At 39.4% G+C, this 22,987-nt stretch overlaps 2 protein-coding genes across 3 annotated transcripts in view; one reads left to right on the forward strand and one right to left on the reverse strand.

Annotated features, from left to right (window-relative positions):
* The first annotated feature begins 187 nt into the window (after positions 1–187).
* Positions 188–2,339, forward strand: cd40lg (CD40 ligand). Its single transcript, XM_074648475.1, has 4 exons — positions 188–664; positions 1,322–1,355; positions 1,463–1,552; positions 1,681–2,339. The coding sequence occupies exons 1-4, from the start codon at positions 467–469 to the stop codon at positions 2,061–2,063; spliced, it is 705 nt and encodes a 234-aa protein (XP_074504576.1). The 5' UTR covers positions 188–466; the 3' UTR covers positions 2,064–2,339.
* Positions 2,340–6,827: 4,488 nt separating this feature from the next.
* arhgef6 (Rac/Cdc42 guanine nucleotide exchange factor (GEF) 6) overlaps positions 6,828–22,987 on the reverse strand; it is a 29,422-nt gene continuing 13,262 nt past the window's right edge. The window contains exons 10-22 of one of the 2 annotated variants that reach the window (XM_074648476.1): positions 21,091–21,229; positions 20,722–20,781; positions 18,598–18,744; positions 16,534–16,620; positions 15,425–15,506; positions 14,830–14,945; positions 14,505–14,684; positions 12,499–12,519; positions 10,376–10,469; positions 8,710–8,808; positions 8,508–8,607; positions 8,193–8,247; positions 6,828–7,102 (exon numbers count right to left, since the gene is read on the reverse strand). In XM_074648476.1, coding sequence (XP_074504577.1) covers positions 6,980–7,102; positions 8,193–8,247; positions 8,508–8,607; positions 8,710–8,808; positions 10,376–10,469; positions 12,499–12,519; positions 14,505–14,684; positions 14,830–14,945; positions 15,425–15,506; positions 16,534–16,620; positions 18,598–18,744; positions 20,722–20,781; positions 21,091–21,229 — 1,303 coding nt within the window. In that variant the 3' untranslated portion in view covers positions 6,828–6,979. The remainder of the gene's footprint in view (positions 7,103–8,192; positions 8,248–8,507; positions 8,608–8,709; positions 8,809–10,375; positions 10,470–12,498; positions 12,520–14,504; positions 14,685–14,829; positions 14,946–15,424; positions 15,507–16,533; positions 16,621–18,597; positions 18,745–20,721; positions 20,782–21,090; positions 21,230–22,987) is intronic. The other variant, XM_074648478.1, reaches the window with a different exon arrangement.

Here is a 22,987-nt window from a genome sequence, read left to right on the forward strand (position 1 = left end):
CAAAACTGTGTGAAAATACCATTGAAGACATACATAGACCTGTGGGTGTGCTCTGTGTATTCTCGCCTACTTTAAATACTAATATGGTACTATTTGTCATTCTACATTACATACTAAACTTCTTGCAAATTCCAATGGCCAAAAATAGAAGTATTGCCACGCTGACACAGAAATGCTGAGTAACACACAGCCTCATGGCATTGTGTGGCAACTAGGGAAACATATCTGACAGAAAGGTATAGGAAAAAAATGCACAGAAGTATGTCTGACAACACACACACACACACACACACACACACACACACACACACACACCTGAACTCAGAGGTCACAGATCTGCGTCTGCAGAGCTTCCAGGAAGTAAAGCGAGAGAAAAACCAAGTTGCTTAAGTGAGCAGTGGTTCAGAAGCGCATGGGATGTCACGGACCCGTGCCTCTCTAGGTCTCACCTCTCTTCTCCACCACCATGATCAACACCTACCAGACCAGCCATGCTCCACCGCCGGTGCCTCCGCGCCTCAGCAGGTCCCACCCGGTCCTCATCCCGGCTCCATCACAGCGAGGCCACAGCAGATCTCTCATCCGATTTTTGGTCGGTGTGGTGTTGCTGCAATTGTTTCTGTCGGTCGGAGGATTCATCTATCTGTACCACAATGACAAAATGGTAAAAAATAAATCATCTTATTTTTTTCTTTTAGATAAGTACAGTTTAGTTGTATAGTTGGTGGAACTGCTGCATGTATTATTACAGTAATTATACAGTAATCTTCCACGACACTACAAGTTAAAATATTTTACTTTGCACCTGCTATATAAATGATAGAGAACAAAATGTATTAAATATATAAATGATAATAATAACAATATATTCTTTTTATTTTTATTATTATCAACTACTGTTAATCTAAAAAAATACGTTTTAATTCTATAAAAAAAAAATCAATTTTATTGCCAAATTAATTCAGTTTCATTATAAAACGTGAAACAAATGATTACCACATTGCACTTGAGTTTACTTACATTAGAATATTGAAATATATATGTTTTTTTATTAAATCTCCTGATGGTTCACACATTTTTCTCAGTGTAGAATATAACAGTAAGAAGGTATGAAACGGTGTTTGAAGAACAGGAAATGCTCTGGAACAAACAAATGAGGTGTAAAATTCACACCTCAGGGTCTTGTTGCAAGTTTGTGAACAAAGATATGACTGATATTTAATTATGGATATTATACATTTATTATAAGTATCATAAAAAAATCTAAATTCAACATTTTGTACTGCCTGTTCCTAATCTTCTACTTTTTTCATTCCCTCAGCTTTCATTTCAGCATTCATCAGATGAAGGAAAAAGTAGGTTCATTGAATTAATTTCTTCCTGAAAGTAATTTTACAAATTCAGTTGCATAAAAAAAATGCAATCTCAGTGTCTCTGACCAGATGTTTGTTCTCTTTTCCAGCTGCCTTTCTCTCATCAGAGAAGCAGGAAACTTCCTACAAAGCCTTGGCACACATGGTAGTCATAAAACCATCAGATAAAGAATCTGAATGTAAGAAATTATGATATATGGGATTTTTAAAATGTAACAATAAGTAGCCAAAATGTATTTATTTAATCTATTTAAGAGTAAAAATATTCTCAATAATGTTGCCTAAACTTCTTCCTCTGTCTCTGCAGTGAATTATCTCCAGTGGGACATCCCCCACTCCGTCCGTAGGAGCATCAACTATTACCACAAAAGCTGGCTGACCATCCTGCAGCCTGGCGAGTACTACGTCTATTCCAGGGTGACCTTCTCCAAGGGCCTCTCTAAGATCCCGCTGGTCAGCAGGGTGAAGCTGAGGAAGAACGAGACAGATCGAGAGGAGAAGATTGTGATGCAGGCCTACTGCAACCTGGACAGCGGCAGCGGGTCTGAATCGATCCCTCGCCTGTGCACGGCCACACAGGGAGAGGTGATAACACTGGAGAAGGGAAACCAGCTCAGTGTCTGGGTACCAAACCTGTCACTGGTGAACTACGAGGAAGGAGCCACAACCTTTGGGATGTACAAACTGTAGGACTCCTGTGTGAGCACATGCATGGAGCTATAAGCTGAACAGTGGGAACTACTTGGATTTAAATCTACTGAGAACGCTGTTAAATAGACTGGATCAATAATCAAACTAATGGATCTTTTTTTGTGGAGACAAAGACCACATTCCTAAAACATAATTTATTAAATCAGATATAACTGTTGTTATTTTTGTGGCAGTATTGTGAATGGTTGTTCTGTATTTATTGATGTAAATGAGTTTGTATGGCTGTGAAATGAAACTTTGATATTTAATCTAAAAGGTTTCTTCTCTTTTCCTCACTTCTTAAGGTGTTACCCAGATTTATCACAAGTATTAAAGGGGACCTATTATGCGTTTGTGCATTTCCCCTTTCCGTTAGTGTGTTATATAGTTTTTTGTGCATTTAAAAGGTCTGCAAAGTTACAAAGCCCAAGGTCCAGGTCAAAGTTATTATCCCCCACAGAAACACTGCTCCTGAACTGCCTGAAACGCCTTGATTGAAGTCCCACCTTTTCTTCTGTAATGTGGTGATGTCACCAAGTAACACATTTGCATAATACCTACTGAGGGGCTTGTTTGAGGCACTCAAACAAAGGTAGTTAGAGCAGAGCTAGAGCGGAGTCCGAAGAGTTTAGTTCAGTTGACCAATCACAACAGAGTGGGTCAGCTGACCAATCAGAGCAGACTGGGCTTTTCAGGGGAGGCAGGAGCTCAAACAGAGCGTTTCAGACAGAGGGTGAAAAGAGGTGCTGCAGCACAACCGGTATTAGAAAAATAAAGCATTTTTAGAACATTAAAGCATGTAAACATGTTCTAGTAGAAACCCAAAATACAAGTAAACATAATAGGTCCTCTTTAACACAGCAAAGATTAATACTCTTCTGACATACCCAAAAACGTTCCTCCACGGGCTACTCAGAAATCAGACTTTTACTGCATTCGTTGTAAAACGCAAAACCTACTGCATTCTAGCTCAGTGGTGTTCAATTTCTAGGACGCGAGAAACCACATAGCAAAGATGCATTTTCTCATGAAGCAAAGCCACAAGAAACAATACCACTAAAGATGTAGGTTACCACTCGAGAGGTGGTAACTACACTCAGTACTGACGGTCATTTTGATGTATGTATAGAAACATATGCATCAAACTGCATGTTGATTTCGCTGGTACAAGAAAGTTCACATCTCAATTAACTCCAAATCATATACATGTTTGACAGTTTTTCCAAGCAAGCTGCAGACGTTCCACTTTTTGAGATTAATTTTTCCTTCTTTACACGCAACCATTGGTTCCCATTCATTTCCATATGGTATATGAATCATTTATCAAACTCTTTAAATTTGTTTGAGTTGTGTAACCATCACAGTAAACCCACAGGTTTCATTTATGTTCTTTGTCATGTGGTGATACAGGAGCTTAAATGCAGATTGATTTCAAATATAGGCACTACCTCACAATGAGAATTAAACTTTGACAGAAATGATTAAAGAGGTAACATTTATTATGATAACATTACACAATTAGATTTTTACACTGCATACAATTAAAACTATACCAATGGCTCCTAAAAGACAGGAAAAAAATTATTCAAAAGCTGCAAATGGACTAAAATATGAACTGTAATTGTCCTGTTAAAATACACATGTACAGTTTTAGACTTTGACCTAGATTTGATTTAATCACTGGATGCACTACAGGCAGGATATGAAATTAACACCTGCCACTTGCCATACAGGGTAAATGTTGGCTGTGGCAGGTCACCTGCCACCATGGCAGACAGGTTTTCCTTATATTAAGAAATATTATTTTTTAAAAGCAATTCTAAAGCCTAAATTAAATAGTCATGGATTAAGTTTACATGATATATTTCAAAATTCTACAGTCTGGTACCACTGACTGACTCAGTGTTTACAATTTTAAAGCGTTCTACCTAGGTTTCAGAAGTTGCATAAAAAAAAAAATGAGTGGCCGTTAGAAATGTTCAATGAGCCGCCACAGTAGCAGGTGAGGAAAAAGGTTAATTTCAGACCCTGCCTACAGGTATGATTTACTAGTAACTTGCTGACTAATATAAGGTTTTGAAAGTACTTGGTGAGTAATGTAAAACAGTTCTACCCCACCCAACCCACCAAAAACAAAGTGCAGTGCAGTGCAAGTTTAGAGTTAGCACCTCAGACATTACAAAACCTGGCAGAGCGTCTCGCATGTCACTGCTGAACAGTATGGAAAGTGTGAATCTCTATGGAGGTGTGTACGGATACAAAGGCGTCGCACTTTCACAGGATGTCATCTATTCTAGTCACCGCTTCCATCCTGTAAAGGGTTGTTTCTTGCCTCCGAAATCTGAATAACCCACAAATTCCTGAACCGCACATGTGCCGAACGCTGCATGGGAGAGCCCGTCTCGGTGGATTTTCCAGTATGAACGAGGAAAACCTGCAGTTCGTGCTGTGTGTTTGAAACCTTTGGAGTTTTCCATTTCTCGCAATGGTGAAATTAATGTCAAAAACTCCACCTTTTATATTAAATTTTTAATAAAAGAATGACCATACCAACACAAAGTACAGAGTGTCTAGAAAAACAAAAAAGCATTACAATACTTGCAACAACAATAATTGCATAGAACAACCTTTCAAAAACAATACACACACAGTGGTCTGGAGATAAACAAGATGAAACCGGAGGTCAGCCTCCTCCCACCAGTAAGTGCTCGCTGAGGCTATTGAGAGTTGAAAACTACAGTATGTAATGTGTGTTACCTAATAGAAATTATTTAGGGTACAGGAACAGCAATAATGTTACAGGGACCAGGCACACATCTGTACAGGAAGCAGAGTCTAGTCAGAGGGATAACAGTTAAAGATCAGCCTTTTTACACGCTGAAGTGCCCTTGAGCAAGACTCTGCTGCAGATGTGCCGGTGCTGTCTTGTACCCTACACAGTGCTCTGACCTCCCTGGAAGGAGGTGCACTCAAAAAACAGCACTTCCCAACAACGATTGTACATTATTATTACATTTTGGATCATTTCTGATGAAAATTGGGACCTGGACAGTGATCTTTAAACACTCGTCAACACCAAGAGACTTGATTAAATAAAGGCAAATGGAAAATAATGAATAGCCGAACTGTGTGGTGGATTAACCACACGGTCTGGCCCTTTTTTTTTGGTTAATAAATTGGGTTAATTCATTCATTATTATTGCAATTTCTCCAAATCTGGCCTACCATGCTGGGACTTACCCAGAGATCGGTCAGTAAAGCAGTCACTTATTGCATTTCAAATAGCTTCCGCTGCTGCTCTGAAGCGCAGCAAGAGTAGATAACAGTGTTGACAGTGCACACGCTCAACCTCATGAGGAAATGTACCGCGGTGGGTCTTTGTGAAGAGGCTGCATCTTAAATAGCGCAAAGCCCTGCATGTTTTTCAGACCCACATATATATACCCATTAAGCTTGAGCCATTCTTATTGAAATAATACAACACACCAACTGTGACACTTTCGAAATAAATCATGCATTTAGTCCCAGTCCGGTCTTAAACTCTCTTTTAAGTTTATCGACCCCTTTCTGGAGGCACTTAAACAGTTGAGCTCTACTCTACTCCCACAGATAAACCTCTGTTAATTTCCTGTTTCCATCAGCTCTGCAGGACCCTGTTAGGAGGCCACAGAGGCTGCAAACAAAAACCTTTGAATTCTTAAAGTCAGACTCATTATTAATGTAATTTTTTCCTTTTTTTGTGATGAAAAAATTTCTATTTTCCCTTGACCAAAACGAGGATATTTTTTCTGCCTTTACACATCAGTGTAGTTTAATAAAATTCCAGACACAAGTAAAGGCAGCAAAACTATATCTATAAGGCTAACACCACAATTAAATGCTCGGGTGAACAATAAATAATGAATATTCTTTTAAAAATTCAAAATAAAGCAAGGCTATGTAATTAATATGTTAAAATCATACTTGAATATATTTTAGTAAGAAGAGTAAGGGTGACATCTCTGTCATTATTTGCGTACTGTTGTATATAAATGATACACAGTTAAGCCTTTTCTATTCTATAATGCAGCTGCATCCCTGATAGCTTTGGACTATATATCTGAATATTGTGATTATCACATTTCTGATGCAGAAGTCATACTGTAGAAACACTGTACATTCATGCAGTTTTTTAAATATACAGTCATTTGGAAACAACTGAATGCGGCATGATGAGCTAACCTGTTTGAATTGCTTAAACGCCGACAAAACGGCGAGGAAACTTGTAATGTGAATGTCCAGAATTGTACAAAAATGCCAGTCGCACATGAAGCTCAATGAATCCATTTCCCCGCTGGGCGTCCTTGTGACACATAAAATATGACAATGACAGAAAAAGTCATGATGTGAAGAGAAGAAGTCCCCTTTGTAACAGAAGTGCATGCAAGAAGAGAACACCTATTGGACGTGATGGCTTCGTACTCCTCTATTTCCGACTGAAGCAAAAGAAGCAAACAGAGAACTTTTTTTTGTCCTAAATTGTCCCATTTGCTTGGGGAGTGTTCACAGTGCAGAGGCAGTATGTCGGAAACATCCCACTCTTTAACCAGTCTTGATTTAGCTGAGAAGCATATTTCTGGTCTCGTCTAGTGAGGCTGGATCAGGAAGACAAGATTAGATTTCATCAAAAAAAATGTCAACTCGAGCTCCAGCACTTGAAGTAAAGAAACTCCAAGCGTCGTCGTCGTCGTCGTCGTCGTCGTCGTCGTCGTCGTCGTCAGCGAGGGAGTTCAACTCTGCGATGTGTGATTGAAATATGGAGACGCAACATAGACAGATACACACACACACACAACTAGCCCTCCACAAGCACGCTTACATAAATGTACACACACACACACAGCCAGACTAGCATGAGGATGAGTGTGTGGATGTGTTCAGTGGCCGCCGTCGTCCCAAGCACAATCGTTCTTCTGCTTGGCCAGTTTTCGAACCACTCTCTCCAGCTCTTTGCGAGACTTCTGCTCGTCCTCCAGAAACTGCTTCATCCACTTATTCTCCTGTACAACATATGAGCAATGACAGTATTTACCAATGCATCATTAAGCTGATATTATTAATAATAAACTTTATTTATACCGCACCATTCAAAACAAAGTTACAAAGTGTACTACATGGTTGAAACTGGGATAAAAAACAATTCATAATTTCATAATTACAATAACAATACAAGGTAAAAAGGGAATAAAATACCCAAAAATAATATTAAAAAATAGACGGCAGTAACATTAAAAAGTTAAAGTTAATTAAAAATTATATGACATGTTGGAAATAAAATTATGTGCTTGCATTGAAGGTGTAAAATACGGGGTTGGGAGCATTTCTATTGCTCAAGGGCTTGCCGCTAATGGTTACAACGCGAACAGTGTCAACCAGCAATGACAGGAGTGCAGAGCATCATGCACAGAGGGAGAGCGACTTCTATCTCTGCTCAGGTAGACATTATTCCATTATTTCTTTACAAAGCAAATAGTCGTTTGATGCTATATTAGTGCTCTGAATGTTGAATTTAGCACCTTTAATAACAAAAAAAAAAAGATTTTGAGAAATGATTTAAAAGATATTGGCTGATTAAAGCTTATGACAGAAATACTGAATCTGTATCGACATCTATGTTGCAAAGTAGTAAATGATGCAATAACAAGTGTTTTATTGGTGGAACTTTAATGTATAGTTGATTTATTTTCTAACAATAGCCATGTTCGTTGTTTAAGTTTATAATGATCATTTTGGGGAGTGGCTTTGGAGGGAGGCCTGAAGCTACGGGCTGTCAGTGTTGCCGTCTTGGAGACTTTTTCTCTAGATTAAGCGACTTTTGGAGCTACTGCTGCTAGCTACTTTCATTGGAAACGAGATGGCAACATTTTTTAAAAATCTAATGTACTTGCTGGTTTCTCAAGATCACTGCCCCTGCCTTTAATGTGCTTTTATTTATAGTTAAAAATTCCCTTTATTATGAATTTACTGTTTTGCGACATTCATTTGTATATGCTGTTGAAAAACATGATAGAAAATAATGTCATAATAAAAAGTTAAGATATACAACACTCAGCACATTCAGTATGTTAGTGAAGCTACATTCACACTTACCTTTTTCAGTTCATGAACCTCGTCCTTTAAAGCATACACAGCATCAACCAGGCTCCTGAAAGAAATACAGAAAAGTAAGTATTGTGAGACAACATCAATATTTTCCCTTTCAAACATCTACTCACAATTTAGATATCAAGGTTATACCAGCTTTCAACCAAGCAAGGCCATTCTGTGCAAAGATTCATGCCTCAACAGCCTAAATAGGATCAATATCATATTTCCAATTCCAATTACAGAGTAAATAATGACAAAGCCATGTTTGTTAGCACAAATACAAAAAAGCCTATCTATCCAGAGTAATAATATGCTTACTTTTCCTCAGTAACTGTCTGCCCATTGCTCTTCATCTCCTCCACAATGATTTTCTCTTCCTCGGGCAGAAGCACCTGAGGGACGCACTCTTTCCGCACCGCTGCAATAAAACACAAATGAATGAGAAAGCTTGATTCATGGCTGTATCAGTTTATGAAGACGTACAATCGAAGAAGGCATTAAAGAAAAACATTGTCCTTACATAAACGCACGCCCGTGGTGGTCTGGTGCACGCTGGCTCCGGTGCAGTACGCCTCAATCACTCTCAGGATCTGAGCGTCCTCCTCCAGCGCCACCGTGCCTGTCGGATCCAGAGGTGATCACAATCAGAAATACACACTCATTCAGCAGATGGTGTCACACACATTGCTGCTTTGGTGGTGGATACAATGGATAAAAATAATTGCAAGGAGGCTAAATCACAAAAGTTAGTTTCAAAGTTAGGCAAACGTTTGGCGAGGAAAAGCTGGTATGGCCATTTTCACAGGTGTCCCTTGACCTCTGACCTCCAGATATGTGAATGAAAATGGGTTCTATGGGTAACCACGAGTCTCCCCTTTACAGACATGCCCACTTTATGATAATCACATGCAACTTTGGGAAAGTCCTAGTCAAGTCAGCACACTGACACACTGACAGTTGTTGTTTCCTGTTGGGTTTGAGTTTGCCATGTTATGATTTGAGCATATTTTTTATGCTAACTGCAGTACCCTACCTGTGAGGGTTTCTGGACAATATTTGTCATTGTTTTGTGCTGGTAACTGATTTCCAATAATAAATATATACATACATTTGCACAGAGCAAACATATTTACCCACTCCCATGTTGATAAGAGTATTAAATAATTGACAAATCTCCCTTTAAGGTACATTTTGAACAGATACAAAATGTGCGAATAATTTGCGATTAATCATGGACAATCATGCAATTAATCACAATTAAATATTTTAATCCATTGAAAGCCCTAGTGTGAATATTTCTGCATACTGGGGTCCTTAAACAGTCTTGGAATTACATGAATTTGGTATGATTGTAAAGCTGAGACTCTTGTGGATTCAATGAGCCGATTGTATTCATGTGTGATGAATTTAGTCCCCATAGTAGCCATTTCATATAGTGAGACCATTTTTTAAAAACTTGACCTCATTGTATAAAATGACCTGTGGTGACCGCTAGGATAATCCCAGCCTCATGAAAAAGACCTAGAGCATTCAGAGGATGGATGGCTTTCTTAGGTAGATTGACAATAAGGGGGTTTCTGAGCAGTTTCCAGAACAGAAAAGCAAATATGCAATTCTTGCAGAACTCTCCAAATGTCAAAAGTTTTTGATACTGAATCACAGCATGGCTTTTTCTATGGCGTTCCTCAAGGTCTTGGTGTCTTAATGTGATATTCTGGAGGGATTGTTGATAATTTTGATCAATTCTCTTGTGGTAAAAAATGGTTAAATTTAGCACCAAATCTGTTTAACAAATTGATCAACCCAAAAATTGCTGCAACAACGTATGAGACATGATAGAGCATGGGAATGGCCATCATTTACTTCTATCATAATGTTCTAAACCCTTATACGCTTTCACAATTTATTTTAATTAATTAATTAATTAATGTTTATTTCTGATTCATGACTAGAACAACTTGACACACAGTGCTGAGCTGCATCTTAAATTAATCTTCAGGTTCCCAGCTTTCAGATGATGTACACCACTTCCATGAGACATATACTGCTGACCTGCTATCTCCCCCTAAAAATACCCCCCTTAAAAAAAGAGAAACAAAAACGGGTCTATTATTGGTCTCAGAGGGTTAAGCAATCTCTCATGCCTCCCATACATTTCATATTATAGTGAGATGAAAATCTCGTACTTTTCCTCGTTTGAATGTCGTCATCGGAGGGCTTTCGCTCTTTCTTCTTGCCTGGCAGGAACTTCTTTATGGGCCGTGGGCTCTTGCTGGAGTCCTGGAGGAGTGCGACATCAAATTCAGTACATCTCTCTCTACACACACTGCGACACACACCTGTAAAGCCAAGGCTCCAAACCAAACAGAGGGCAAGCTTACAGGGACGCACATCCCTTATGAACAAACAACATCAACAAAGATTCCATCAACAAACAAGGCAGCAAGCGTGTGGTGATGACTGTGACCAAACCAGCCAGGTGTGCTAATATGAATCCTGCCCAACCAAGCATAAAGAAAACCAAAAAATCAAAACACAGTACTTCTCATATCAAACACATTTTACCCACCGCTGACTACTGCCGGGGAAGGAGAGAAATGCTTAAAATATTCAAGCTTTACCTGTACAGTGTTTACAAAGCTATGGGACAGGAAGCCAAGATGTTATCACATTATTTACTACATTCTATCACACCACAATCTTGTGGTTTTATGAATGAGAGATTCTCTTTTGGGTCTGAAGACAGGCGCAACGTCTCACAAGCTGAGGTGTGATGAATAATTAAGTCACTAAAAAGAACAGTTTAGTCATGGTGAAATGTTCACACCAATGCACACGGGTGCTGCTAACTTATGTCATATTCTTATAACACTTGAAAGGAAGGAATTTGCACCAAGTCCTTCCCTGGAACGGAGAGGCTTAGTCAAACACACAACAGGAAAATAAATAGTAAGCAATTGTCTGTTTTAGTAGCTCATGGGGCATCCTAAAACTCTACCACAGACTCCTAAAAGTCCCTCGTAAGAATCAGGAGGAATAATTGACGGCATCATGTTTCTTAAAACCTTTGAAGGGGTTAGGCACGAATGCAGGTGCACGGCACAAAACACCTTTTCATGACGTGTACTGAGAGGTTCTTTCCTCTCGTGTACAACAGTGGGAGGAGAGGTGAAATGGGGTTTTGTGCAATTCAGTGGCACGCTGCGATCTTTGCATCAAGATTGGCAGCATTTAGCTCCATCCACCTGCTTGGAGTACATCAGTAGTGCATTACGCACAGTGTGCACACATGTTCTGTGATATTTACTTATCACTTTAAATGATTGAAATGATTGATTTTTATGGCCACTTTGGAGCAGGAGAACTTCACCAGAAGCTTACAGACACAAGGCCCTGACATATGAACGCCTGATAAAGCTGTTTTGTCCAACATGTTAAACAACTGCCAACACATCCAGCAGACACAGAGGAGCTTTAGCGTTCATTTGTTTAAAGCCACCTGGCGGATAATGAATGTGGATCATTGTGATGTCTAATACATGACGTATTTTATGGTGTAGAACAAAACGTTAGAATCTCTTCAGCTTGTGTTGACCAAAGACCTTATTTTATCTAACTAAAAATCCACTCATAAAACCCATTGACTTTCAGACAAGGGAACCGGAACTGCTAATAGGATAACTCATTCCCGGGTTTTAGGACTCATTCCTGCAGCACTCTATGTCATCACACACACCTAAGCCACGGCCGTAGCTGCCAGTATCCCACAGGACGCTGATTGGTCCGTGGTCTGGCTTGCCGGACACAAACGCATTACTTGAAGGTTGACAAGATGGATTTTTGTGTGATATGTGATCCCGCGATTCTCGGGTGATCTCGTGACATCGCGAGAATCCAGCTGCCGTGAAAGTTAAGCTCCGACCAGGTTTCTCCAGAAACACGTGTGCAAACACATTCAGGCCTGCATGAGAAATGAGGCATAGTAGACATGACTGTGTCTCGATTTACCAAAAATAGCACCCCCAAGTAGAAATTAGTAGGCTGCTACTCAGAACGTTTTTTTAACTCGACGCCCTACTGAGAATGAGAAAAAAAAGAGCAGACACGCAGGGCCACAGAAAACAGGAAACCAACAGATGACAATGAGAGAGGAGTGAAGCAAACAGAGCAAAGGCATGCCAGCTCAACACTGGGGCAAACACACACACACAGGCAACCCCATCCCCACCCCCCTAACCCACATCCTTACCCACACACACACACACACACACACACACACAGAAAGGAACAGAGTGAGATCTAACCTTACCTTCATGATATAAGACATCCTCTACAGAAGGCAGGATGGAGAAAGAGAGAAAAAGGGGAAATGTGCATGAAAAAATACGACGAGAGAAGGGTGTGATAGAGAGTTAATGGTGAACATTTTTACACCCCCCTCTGCCATTCACCTATTCTTTGTCTATGCAGAATAGGGTGATTACTTCATGTAAAAAAAGAGAGAGATATGGAAAGAAAGAAGGTTATGCATTCAGAGGACTACGCATGCAATCTCTGCAGGGCAGAGAAAAAGAGCCGGACAGCTACGAGCCTGCTTGGTTCTATTTTCACTGAATCAGTTTGTGTGTATTTGGTGTTGAAAAGCATGGAGAGGCATTCATTTTTAGATTAGAGCTTTTAAAAAAGAAAGTGCCTAGATGCATGTTTACTGTAGATATATCTATTCAACACATCAATAGAATGCTAACTGAAAGTTTTAAAGTGCTGACTGATGATAACTGTGTGAAAGCATCAACCTCCCACGTGGACCACAGAGTGAGAACACCATCACACTTAACGACAAGAAGCTTATAACCGTTGAATGCCAGTCAGACTTCATGCTGCCGTTACTGGAATTAACTTCCTCAGAACATAGTCATACCATGTCTCAAAGTAGTTTTAAATCTAGTCTACTTTCTCACTGCATAATTAATAATGCTTTAATACTATTTGTTGCTGCTTTTCAGTCACCACGCACTTTATTTAGCTGGCCCACGCGCTGTGCAAAGTGCTAATCTACAAGGCTTTTCCTGTTTTCATAACAGCACAGTACAAGGTTATTAGAGCCTGTGACTAGGGCTGCAACTAACAATTATTTTCATTATTGTATATTTCTCAATTAATTGATTAGTTGTTTGGTCAGAAAGTGGTAAAAAAAAAAAAAAAATGACAATCAGTGTTTCCCAAAGCCCAAGATGACTTCCTCAAATGTCTTGTTTTGTCCACAACACATAGATATTCAGTTTACTGTCATAGAGGAGTAATGAAACTAGAAAATATTCACATTCAAGAAGCTGGAATCAGAGAATTTTGAGGGGTTTTTTCTTAAAAAAATTACTCAAAACTTAATTTAATCGATTATGAAATTAGATGGCGATTAACTTAAAGCTTCAGTAGTCAGAAACTTTTTGGCATCATTGGGCAAAAATTCCATAATAACCTTTCATCATATTGTAATTGTTTCTGAAAACATTTGAGGGGAGAAATATGCATTGCAGTAACAGAATATTAATTAATATTTGATCAGCGCTATATGTTTGATCGGAGTTTGTGAGTGATTGACAGCTGCTCAGAGACGGCAGACTCCAGCTCAGCTCTGATTGGTTGTTTTCCTTCAGTCTGTGAAATCTTGCAGATGCTGTTAGGAGCACCGGAGGACATCGGAGGCACATGATTTTTTTCAGATTACCTGTCTCATGCACTACTGTCAGGATATAGTGTTTTATAAAAATAACTTTTTTTAATCATATTTGCTCCATTTCTACCCACTACAGCTTTAATAGTTGACAACTAATCGATTCATTAATTAACCGTTGCAGCTCTACCTGTGACCATGTGTAGTTTAAGTTATTGTAAACATATCAAACGTCGCTAAGGAGTAGTTAATAAAGGTGTTGTTGCCTTGATGAAAAACACTCAAAGCACAGTTCCTGCTACTAATCAGTACAAATGTTGAGTAATAGCAGAAACGTTACTAATCAAATATACATCTATTAATATCTTTTACAGCTGAAGATGTGTCACTATGAGTACAATTATTGGATTAAAGGTGTGTATGTCAACTTCACTAGTGTTATTTGCATATCTGGTGGAAAGTTTTGTGTAAAACAGGATAGTGGAGGTCTGAATAAAGTCAGAAAAGGGGGGACAGAGGGGGGCTTATAGAGGAGGAGGGAGTTCTTGCGGTGTCTGACTATCACTGTACTTCACGACCGCTTTTCAGAGATGCGTATCAAGCTTGTGAAAGTCTCTTTGAGCAGCTCTACGACCTCCTACCTCTTTGTATCCCAGTGCGGCAGAGGGCTTGAGGGGAGGCGCGGGGCGCAGGCAGCTGAGAGACCAGGGCTTGCTGATCTTTGGCTGTTCCAGGGGGCCGCGACTGACGGCACTGAGGCTTCCCAGATGGGACAGGTGAGTGGGGGTGCCGACCATGCTCAGCGGCTTGCCTTCTACGGTCTGCATGGGACGATCAAAGGAAAGAAGACAAGCGAGCGTGTGGGAATTATACGTGCAATGAAAGATGTTTTTCACACCTCAGCATGTTGCAGGTTCACTTGTGGTATTGTTATGACACTTTACTGTAATATGTGTGTTTGCTAACCTTTAAGATTGTGCCCGTGGGGCTGCCTCCTTTGGTAAAGGGCTGAAGGTGCTCTAGCCATTCTTGTAACTCCTGGGCACTACTGCAGAACACTGTAAAACGATCGATCATACCTCCTGCAGCACATAAACACACACGCTTCCTTCAGTGAAAGTCACATATGGCTGACAAAAGTCAACACATGCCACGACAATGCAATTCATTCAACGTGACAGTAACAAATACATGATTAAATGCTAAATCTAAATTTTCTGAATCAAATGCTTTATCTAAATCCATGTGTGTAGCAGCTGGTTTTCTTTGAAAAAGTAGGGCACGTCTGATATTCTTTTATTGAATGTGTACAGACACCAGCATGAATATTTCACAGGGCTGCCTCCACAACTAGTTGAAATTTAAAATGTTCAGAGTACTGTCGTGCCCTGGGATTGGATTGACAACTGTAAGAACTTTAAGACAGAGTCCCACGACTGTTCAATGAGCTAATGCTTGATCTGTGATTCTTTATTTGGGCTGCAATTCATTGTACTGTGTTACTGCGGTATCCTCAACTAAACTAAAGAAGATCATTTTCTCCAGAGCTTCAAATGCAAACCTGTGATGTCCAAGGCGTAGTGGGCGTTGTCTGCATCCTCTGCATGTCTTGTTACTGTGGTGCCTGTCAGTGGTAGTTTTCCCTGAATGGGACAAACAAAGGGAGAGGAAATAAGACACCATATAATAGGTTGGACATGTGCTATATCTTGTTATCACCTGACATTAAGGGGAGACACTACAGGTGAATAGGGTAAAAAATGTGATAGATATCACTGTGAAACTTTACCAGTTGATTATTTACATTAAAGCAATTCTTTTTTTGTGTTACAAGTTTTCTGAAAATGTATGTTTAAATATTCAAATGAGGCATTTTCTTATTAAATATGTGCTAACCAGAACAGAAATCTGAACATTGGATAAATCCTAGTTCAGAATTCTTGTTTCATTTTGTTGACATATTAGAGTCAAAGGTTTTTACACAGGGAATGTTGGATCTCTCTTTTTTATCATTCCATAAATCAGAAACTGTCAACAGCCATAAAAAAAAATCCAGTTTTGCCATGTTTTAAGGAATAAAATGTTCTATAAATCAGGCTATGAATGATATATGAACAGACCCCTCTGTAAAAACCTTCAGAATATAAATAGGAATGAAATTGGAAAGTTTGGTGTATGTAAGTGCTACTGAAGTGGAGATTTCTGGCTCAGAGTGAGCTAAACCTAATTTTGCAGGTTTAAAGATATGGATTGTAAAAATTCTAAACATTTACACAACTAATAGATATCACTATGAAACTTCCCCAGTTGATTACTTACATTAAGACAATTCTTTTTTGTATTACAGGTTTTTCGAAAAAGATGTAAATGAGGCATCATCTAATGCTACCTTTTGGTGAATTTAGGAGAAATCTACAGACACAGATAGACAAAGTGTAGTAAAATAAACACCTAAATGTGTATTTTGGATGTTTTCTTTCCACTAGTCTGAAAGAAAACATCTCAGCCCAAAATCTCAAAATTGACCATTGAATGAAAAACGTATTTTTGTTTTATGTAGTGTCTCACTTTAATGGAATTATGTCCCCATTACATTTGAAAACTTATACAAATGGACAAATACTCATGAAGGACTGATGTAGGGGACATACTGTGTACAGTGTACCTCACCTGATAAATAAAGCCACTCATTCGGGGACTGGCGGAGAGCATGACTAACATATTAGGGAAAAGCATTACATAACGCTCCTCTTTTTCCTGTAAGAAAGGGACAACAAAAAAAAAACATTGGGGCCTATTAGTTTATGCAGTTAGTGAAAGGAAGGTGACCACAGCTGAACCTGTTTATTATCTTGCTCGTCAGAAACCAAATGTGTCACACCTACTAATGCGAAACCATCATTATAGCTGATTTGCATATTTAAGCTCAAGTGGGCAACTAGAAACTGCTTGTTATAGAAATGGAAAATAAGATGAGCTAGAACAAATGTGGTAAATAGCATGGTGGTTGGAAAGCGGTTAGCAGTGATTAAAAGAGGGTGAATCTAAAGATCTATCGTGGGCTTCCTTCCAGCCACCGGCTCAAAGTCGACCCCTACACAGAAACCCCACAAGACAGAGGAGATGGTTTCTCAGTGTGCATATGGCCTACATAGGTTTCTGTTTTGACACGAGTGGGGATACTGAATTACCAAAAAAGGAGGATGGATTTTTGCACATACCCTTCATGAATATTAGAATAACACTTAAATTCACATTTGTTTTAAATAATGACACGCTTCTGGGCATCAGTGCCTTTAACTCGTAATAGTAAGACTTGGCATTAGTCAAACAAATCTAGAGCACTTCACCTCGAAGGGACATTCCCACTTCCTCTGTCTGCTTACCTGCGTCAAAACATCGCATGCATTCTCAATCTAGGACAATGCATGAAAAATAAAAGACCCGATATAAAGCATGCAGGCTGTGAAAATATTAGCCGACGGATGTCTGAGCCATGCATCTCAATTTGGACTCATGTAAGGAAAGAATACAACATTTCTTGAACAAATGTAGATCATTACAGCTGTCTGGATTACGGGCTAAATTTGATGACAAAAATGCTAAATACTTTTTTTACAGTGCAATTTTGACAACTGCATGTCTAACTGCTAGTATATGTTATACTGTATGGGAGTATGAGCCAGTGGGCTTCATTGAGAAATGGATATGATCATATTGATATTAGGTTGCATTCACACCAGATCCGGCGATGAGGTATAAACGCAAGTCCTCCTATTCATTTTGAATGGGGGTAGTGTGTTTGGGCTGCGGCTGCTGCGGTCACAGGTGGTGCTGGAAAGAAAAATCCAGCGGCGGAAAAGTAGAAACAGAATCAACTTTTGGATAAAACGCAACCCGACGTCACGCTGCAGTGGCAAATCACGTAACCTCCAATCCAGAGCTGCACAACCCAGCCATGAGGGAACAAAAGACATTAATCTTTGTGCAGTCAATGGGCCATTAAGTGACTCTCCCACACCACCGCACAACCCTGTGGCGAATCGCCACAATGCCTGATCTGGTGTGAATGCAGCCTTACAGGGAATGACTCTTCTTAAACTATTCTAAAGTATTTTAGAGATGGGAAAAGAGGCACATAGAAGTCCTTCTTACAGTCTTCTCTGTACATGCTAATGCAAATTTTGTGCTTAGCAATGCAATGAATCCTGTGACGGTTCTTATCTATCCTCTTTGACTGAATGTAACCCAGGAGACTCTAATCTACAGCTTTAACTAAGACATCCAAATCCTGATGTCACTAAATGACAATTGATGTGATTTCTGTGTTGGGTTGCACCAGCTATTCATAAAATCCATCACTAAGTTTGAACGTTCCCTAAGTTCTTAGCTACTAAGAACTTAGGGAACTACACTAGTCTTACATACACACAGGCAACATGTTACATGTTACATGGAGACCAGGGCTACGGTCTCCCCTGAGTCTTCTGGCCGCGGTCGGGGCGCTGTAGCAGGATTTGCTGGTTTGCAGGTTTTGCTGCTTCCGTGGAACTTGTGTTGGAACAGCGTAGTCACACGCGAGCACGCATGGGATACCCAACCCGCAATGATTTATAAGAGTGTAAGTGTAAGAAGTTACAAACAGTACCTTTAAACACTAAAGTTAGAACTATCTAGGCGTTTGAACTTAGGTGCAACTAGCTCCTGGTCGTCCTGGACAAACACGTCTCTCACCTCATTGGAGCCATTTTTCACGTGGACCTGGGACATGTAGGCCACGTGACCCAGGCTCTTCATGCTGTCTCCCTCCCAGCCCCGTACTGGTTCGGACAAGATCTGGAGCTCCAGGTTCTTGCGCTTCCGCAGTTCCTGGCACTGTGTCTAAACACACACACACACACACACACACACACACGGACACACACATATGTATATATATATATATAGACATAAACACATGAGTCAATGAAGATGACAAAACGTTTCATAATTCACTGGAACAGGGAGATACATGGGGCGACTTTGGATAGATTTGGAAATAACTTTTGTTATTCATATCTATTTATAGATTTCTGGATTTGATGAGTTTTAGTCAAATATGTGACACCTACTCTTACAAAACAAGGTGGTTTCTTGCCTTTTAGAAACACTGAGTAATGAGCAGCAGGAATTTCTCCCCACTGTGGATGTAGCTTTGGAAAATGTAACTGTTTACGTCGGTATTTACTTTTTTTTGACTTCGTTGTCAGAAGTATATGGAGTAACCTGCAACATAAAGTAGGACATTTTCAGGTGCTATGCAGGGACTCTCCCGCTTCAGTGACAATGCAACATCTGCCATTTTCCACAGCACGTTGAGCAAAAATTAGGTTTTTGCAGAGGAGTAACTAGCATTTCTTTAGCGCCTGCCCACCCAACCACACATTCAAAAACACACAAAGAAAAATGAGACTTGCAAATTACAACAGTCAGTATTGTGTGATGTGTTTTCTTGTCCCGCTTTCCTGTGCAGCTCTTCTGAAGAGACATCTGTGAGTCACCTCATGTATTCTTACTAGGAACTTGGCGCGCTGTACCGAGGAAACTGTTTCTCAGAGCGATGTTCACTCAGGTAAAATGCGGTTACTCTTTTCTAATCCAACTCCTCTAAAATGACATTTCAGTTCACACCCACTATGGGGAACAAAATGATCACTCAACATGCAGCACACACTATTTCTTTCCCCTCTCACCAGAGCTGTGCTTGGTTACGAAGTGCTACTGTATGTTATGTTACACTGTGATTTGTGTTTAGTGCATCTGATAACAAAGGTGACATCATAAAACTCTAAACAATTATATAAAAATAACCCATACACAAGACTGATTTAATCTGAGTGATTTAGTCAGTTAATTAACATTAGAGACAAAACATAATGGCGTACATTTGAAAAGCAAATTTACTTAAACCTGCAGGAGGCAGAAAGTTTTTGGCATAATTGGGCAAAACGTCCATAATAACCTTTCAGCATATTGTAATTCAAGTGTTCTGAGAGAAAACTAGACTTCTGCACCTCCTCATGGCTCTGTTTTCAGGTACTGTGATTCGAGGCTCTAGCGAGCTACAATATCAGCAAAGTGTTTCAGAGATGGAGAGAAAATGTTGCTAATAGTTTCTCCTGCTAACCATAGCTAGAAACAGTTAGCAGAAGGCTAAACTATTAGCAACATGTTCTCTCCATCTCTGAAACGCTTCGCCGATATGGTCGGACTCTCTTTTTGATAAGTCTGTCTCCTTTTTTCTGGGTTTCTTTGCAGTGTAGACAGTATTTCCTGTAAAAGTTAGTGCTGTAATAGCAAGATATCCCAGCATTGAATCAGGCTTTCACCCTCTGAAGGGATGTGCATGTCCATCTGTATTTGTAGAGCAGCCAATAAGAACGCTCTCTCTCTCTGAAATGACCGTTGATTGGCTAAAGTCTGCTGTCACAGGCTAGATTTTCTAAAGCCTAAGAACTGAGCCAAGAGGAGAGGCATAAGTCTAGTTTTCTCTCAGACCTTGTGAATCACCATAGTAATTATTTTAAATGAATCATTTTTGCCCAATGACGCTAAAAAAAAAAACCCTGCCTACCCCAGTTTTAAGCCACGTTTTAACCTTTGACACAAAACTGTGTCTTAAAATCTGTTGGGAAGATAAATCAATAAATGGACAAAAATAGGAAATCCAGACGATTTACAACCCAATAATTGAGAATTGACATGAGACGCTTACAGGTTGTTAAACTCCTAATCCTAATCCCTGGTGGGGATGAACAAAGATGATATAGTTTAAGGCTAGTTTAAGCATGCAGAGCCCCCTGGATGTCCCAGACTTACCACTAGGTTCCTAAACACTGCCGTTGCCTTTACAATGTCAGCATAGTCTGGGTGGGCTTCCTGTGGGGGAAAGAAAAACCACATCAGATCAAACATACAGTAACAGCCTGAATCTAGTCCTCTGAATGTTAAAGCAAGACAAGTGCACATGCTAACTAGCGATTGAAAGAGGTAAAGACTCAGGGGTTCTTAACATTGTCAGACATTAGTGCTCATTTAAAAGCTGTCTAAACTGTGCTTACAAATATACAGTACAGATATACAGTAAATACAACATTCTTATAGTATTTCAATTACTTATGTTTTAAATAAATCAATTTAATTATATATTATTTCAGTATATATTTAGACATTATGTGTTTATTGTACCTCCACATGTCTCTCCAGCTCCTGCAGCAGCGTGGGGTATTTGTCGAGCCTCATGAAGGGCTTACTGAGGCTGGTGGTCAGGGTCAGGATCCCTGGAACAGTGGCTCCCTGGCTCTCCATGAACTTGTCTAGTTCCTCACTGGTAAACACACACAAACAAACACGTTTTTATGCACAGTTAAGGTTGTTAGATTATGTTTATGGGGATAAACTACAGAGTACAGAGCAGCAGCCTGACGGTATAGGTCGAGTTTCAAGGACACTTCAAAGATGCAGATTTCTGATGATAAGAATTTGATGGTACTGTAAAAACATTAATGCTACGGCAAAAAAAAAAAAAAAATTGTTTATTTCATCGCATTAAATTGAAGATTTATTTCAATAAAAAGTTTATAATTGTCAATAAATACATCTGTGAGTCCAGATGGTACACACACAGTAGTACTAGGATTCACATTTTTTACATACAATAATGGTTTTACCATCTAGTCAAATTTTCAAGAGTAACTTATTAAACATGATGCTATCTGTGTAGCTTAAGTGGAAAATAGATATGTAGATTTTGATGTCACCAAAGAGGCAGTGTGTTTCCACAGAATGAGCATTATATGTGCCTCCAGAACAAAGATACATTTACATACAACACAACACAGATAAACATCATTTGTACCCTAAAACTGAAAAATAGGAACATTCACTGCATTATGAAAAGCTCTCTGAATTCAGATTTTGTGACTGCAAAACCATGAAATAAAAAAAGAGCTCACTTTCTAATGAAGCCTGGGAAGTGGGCTTCATATGTAACCACTTGTTATTTATTTGTCATTGCTGCAAAACCACTATGCATATATCACAGGTGGGGTGCGTGTGAAAATGTACCACAAACAACTGTAATGGGGTTAATAAAATTGCACCACAAATTAGGTCATCATTTTTTTGCACTTTTCATGATTCAACACGCTCACTTTACTGCAAACAAGATTTGAAAGTAACACCATTCATGAGTTTCCATTATCCAAAACTTCAGTCATATGGTATCCTGTAGCAACACTAACTGGTAACATTTAGTAAATGTCAATGTCACTGCAACTGAAAAATGCAAATGTGCTTAGTGTGAAAAAGCGCCTCGCTTGCATTTCAACATAACCACAACTATATGTATCCTGTCAACAGTCGGCTTCCTGTGTGTCATTGAGTTTAACCTGCAGCTCACAGTGTAGAATCCGACAAGCCACTTCTGCATGACTCAAGATGGGATCATTTAAACTTTACTTTAAAGCAACTGTGATCTATGCAATACATATTCATAACAGCAGGCCCTACTCAATGAGAATGATGCTTTTTAATAGTAACTGCATTGAAGGAAACTTTTAGCAGACGGGGACTTGGTGGAAGAGCTCAGACACCTCCCGGTCATTTACAGATGGGAAGCCTGACACCATGTGGTTCAAAGCTGAACTACAGCTCATCCACAGAAAGCAACATGCAGTAGTTCAAAACAAATCATGAAACAATGACCCATGTCAACTCAAAATAAATAAAATATATGAAACAAATTGTTGTAATGTTTATAATAAAGTAATTTTTGATACATTTTGAGGTAAAGAGTGGCGTAATTTGGCAGTAATTCTAAAGAGATGTCAGATAGGTTACTTGCTAATTATCACCTAATTACTCTGAAATTTGTGGACCTGTAAAATGAAGGGTTACCCAAAACTCAAAATTTATGTAGTAGCCTATTCTTTTTTCTTATTTCATACCCTGGAAATCATCTCATGACCCCTTCCATTAATCTCATCAGGGGCGGATTTAGTGATTTGGGGGCCCCAGGCCATCATCAGGCCGTCTTGCTTTACTTTTCACTTTTGGCAGTGGTAGAAGAAAAAGGCTACTCAAA

The sequence above is a fragment of the Sebastes fasciatus genome, chromosome 10, assembly GCF_043250625.1.
Source record: "Sebastes fasciatus isolate fSebFas1 chromosome 10, fSebFas1.pri, whole genome shotgun sequence".
Classification (NCBI taxonomy): Eukaryota; Metazoa; Chordata; class Actinopteri; order Perciformes; family Sebastidae; genus Sebastes; species Sebastes fasciatus.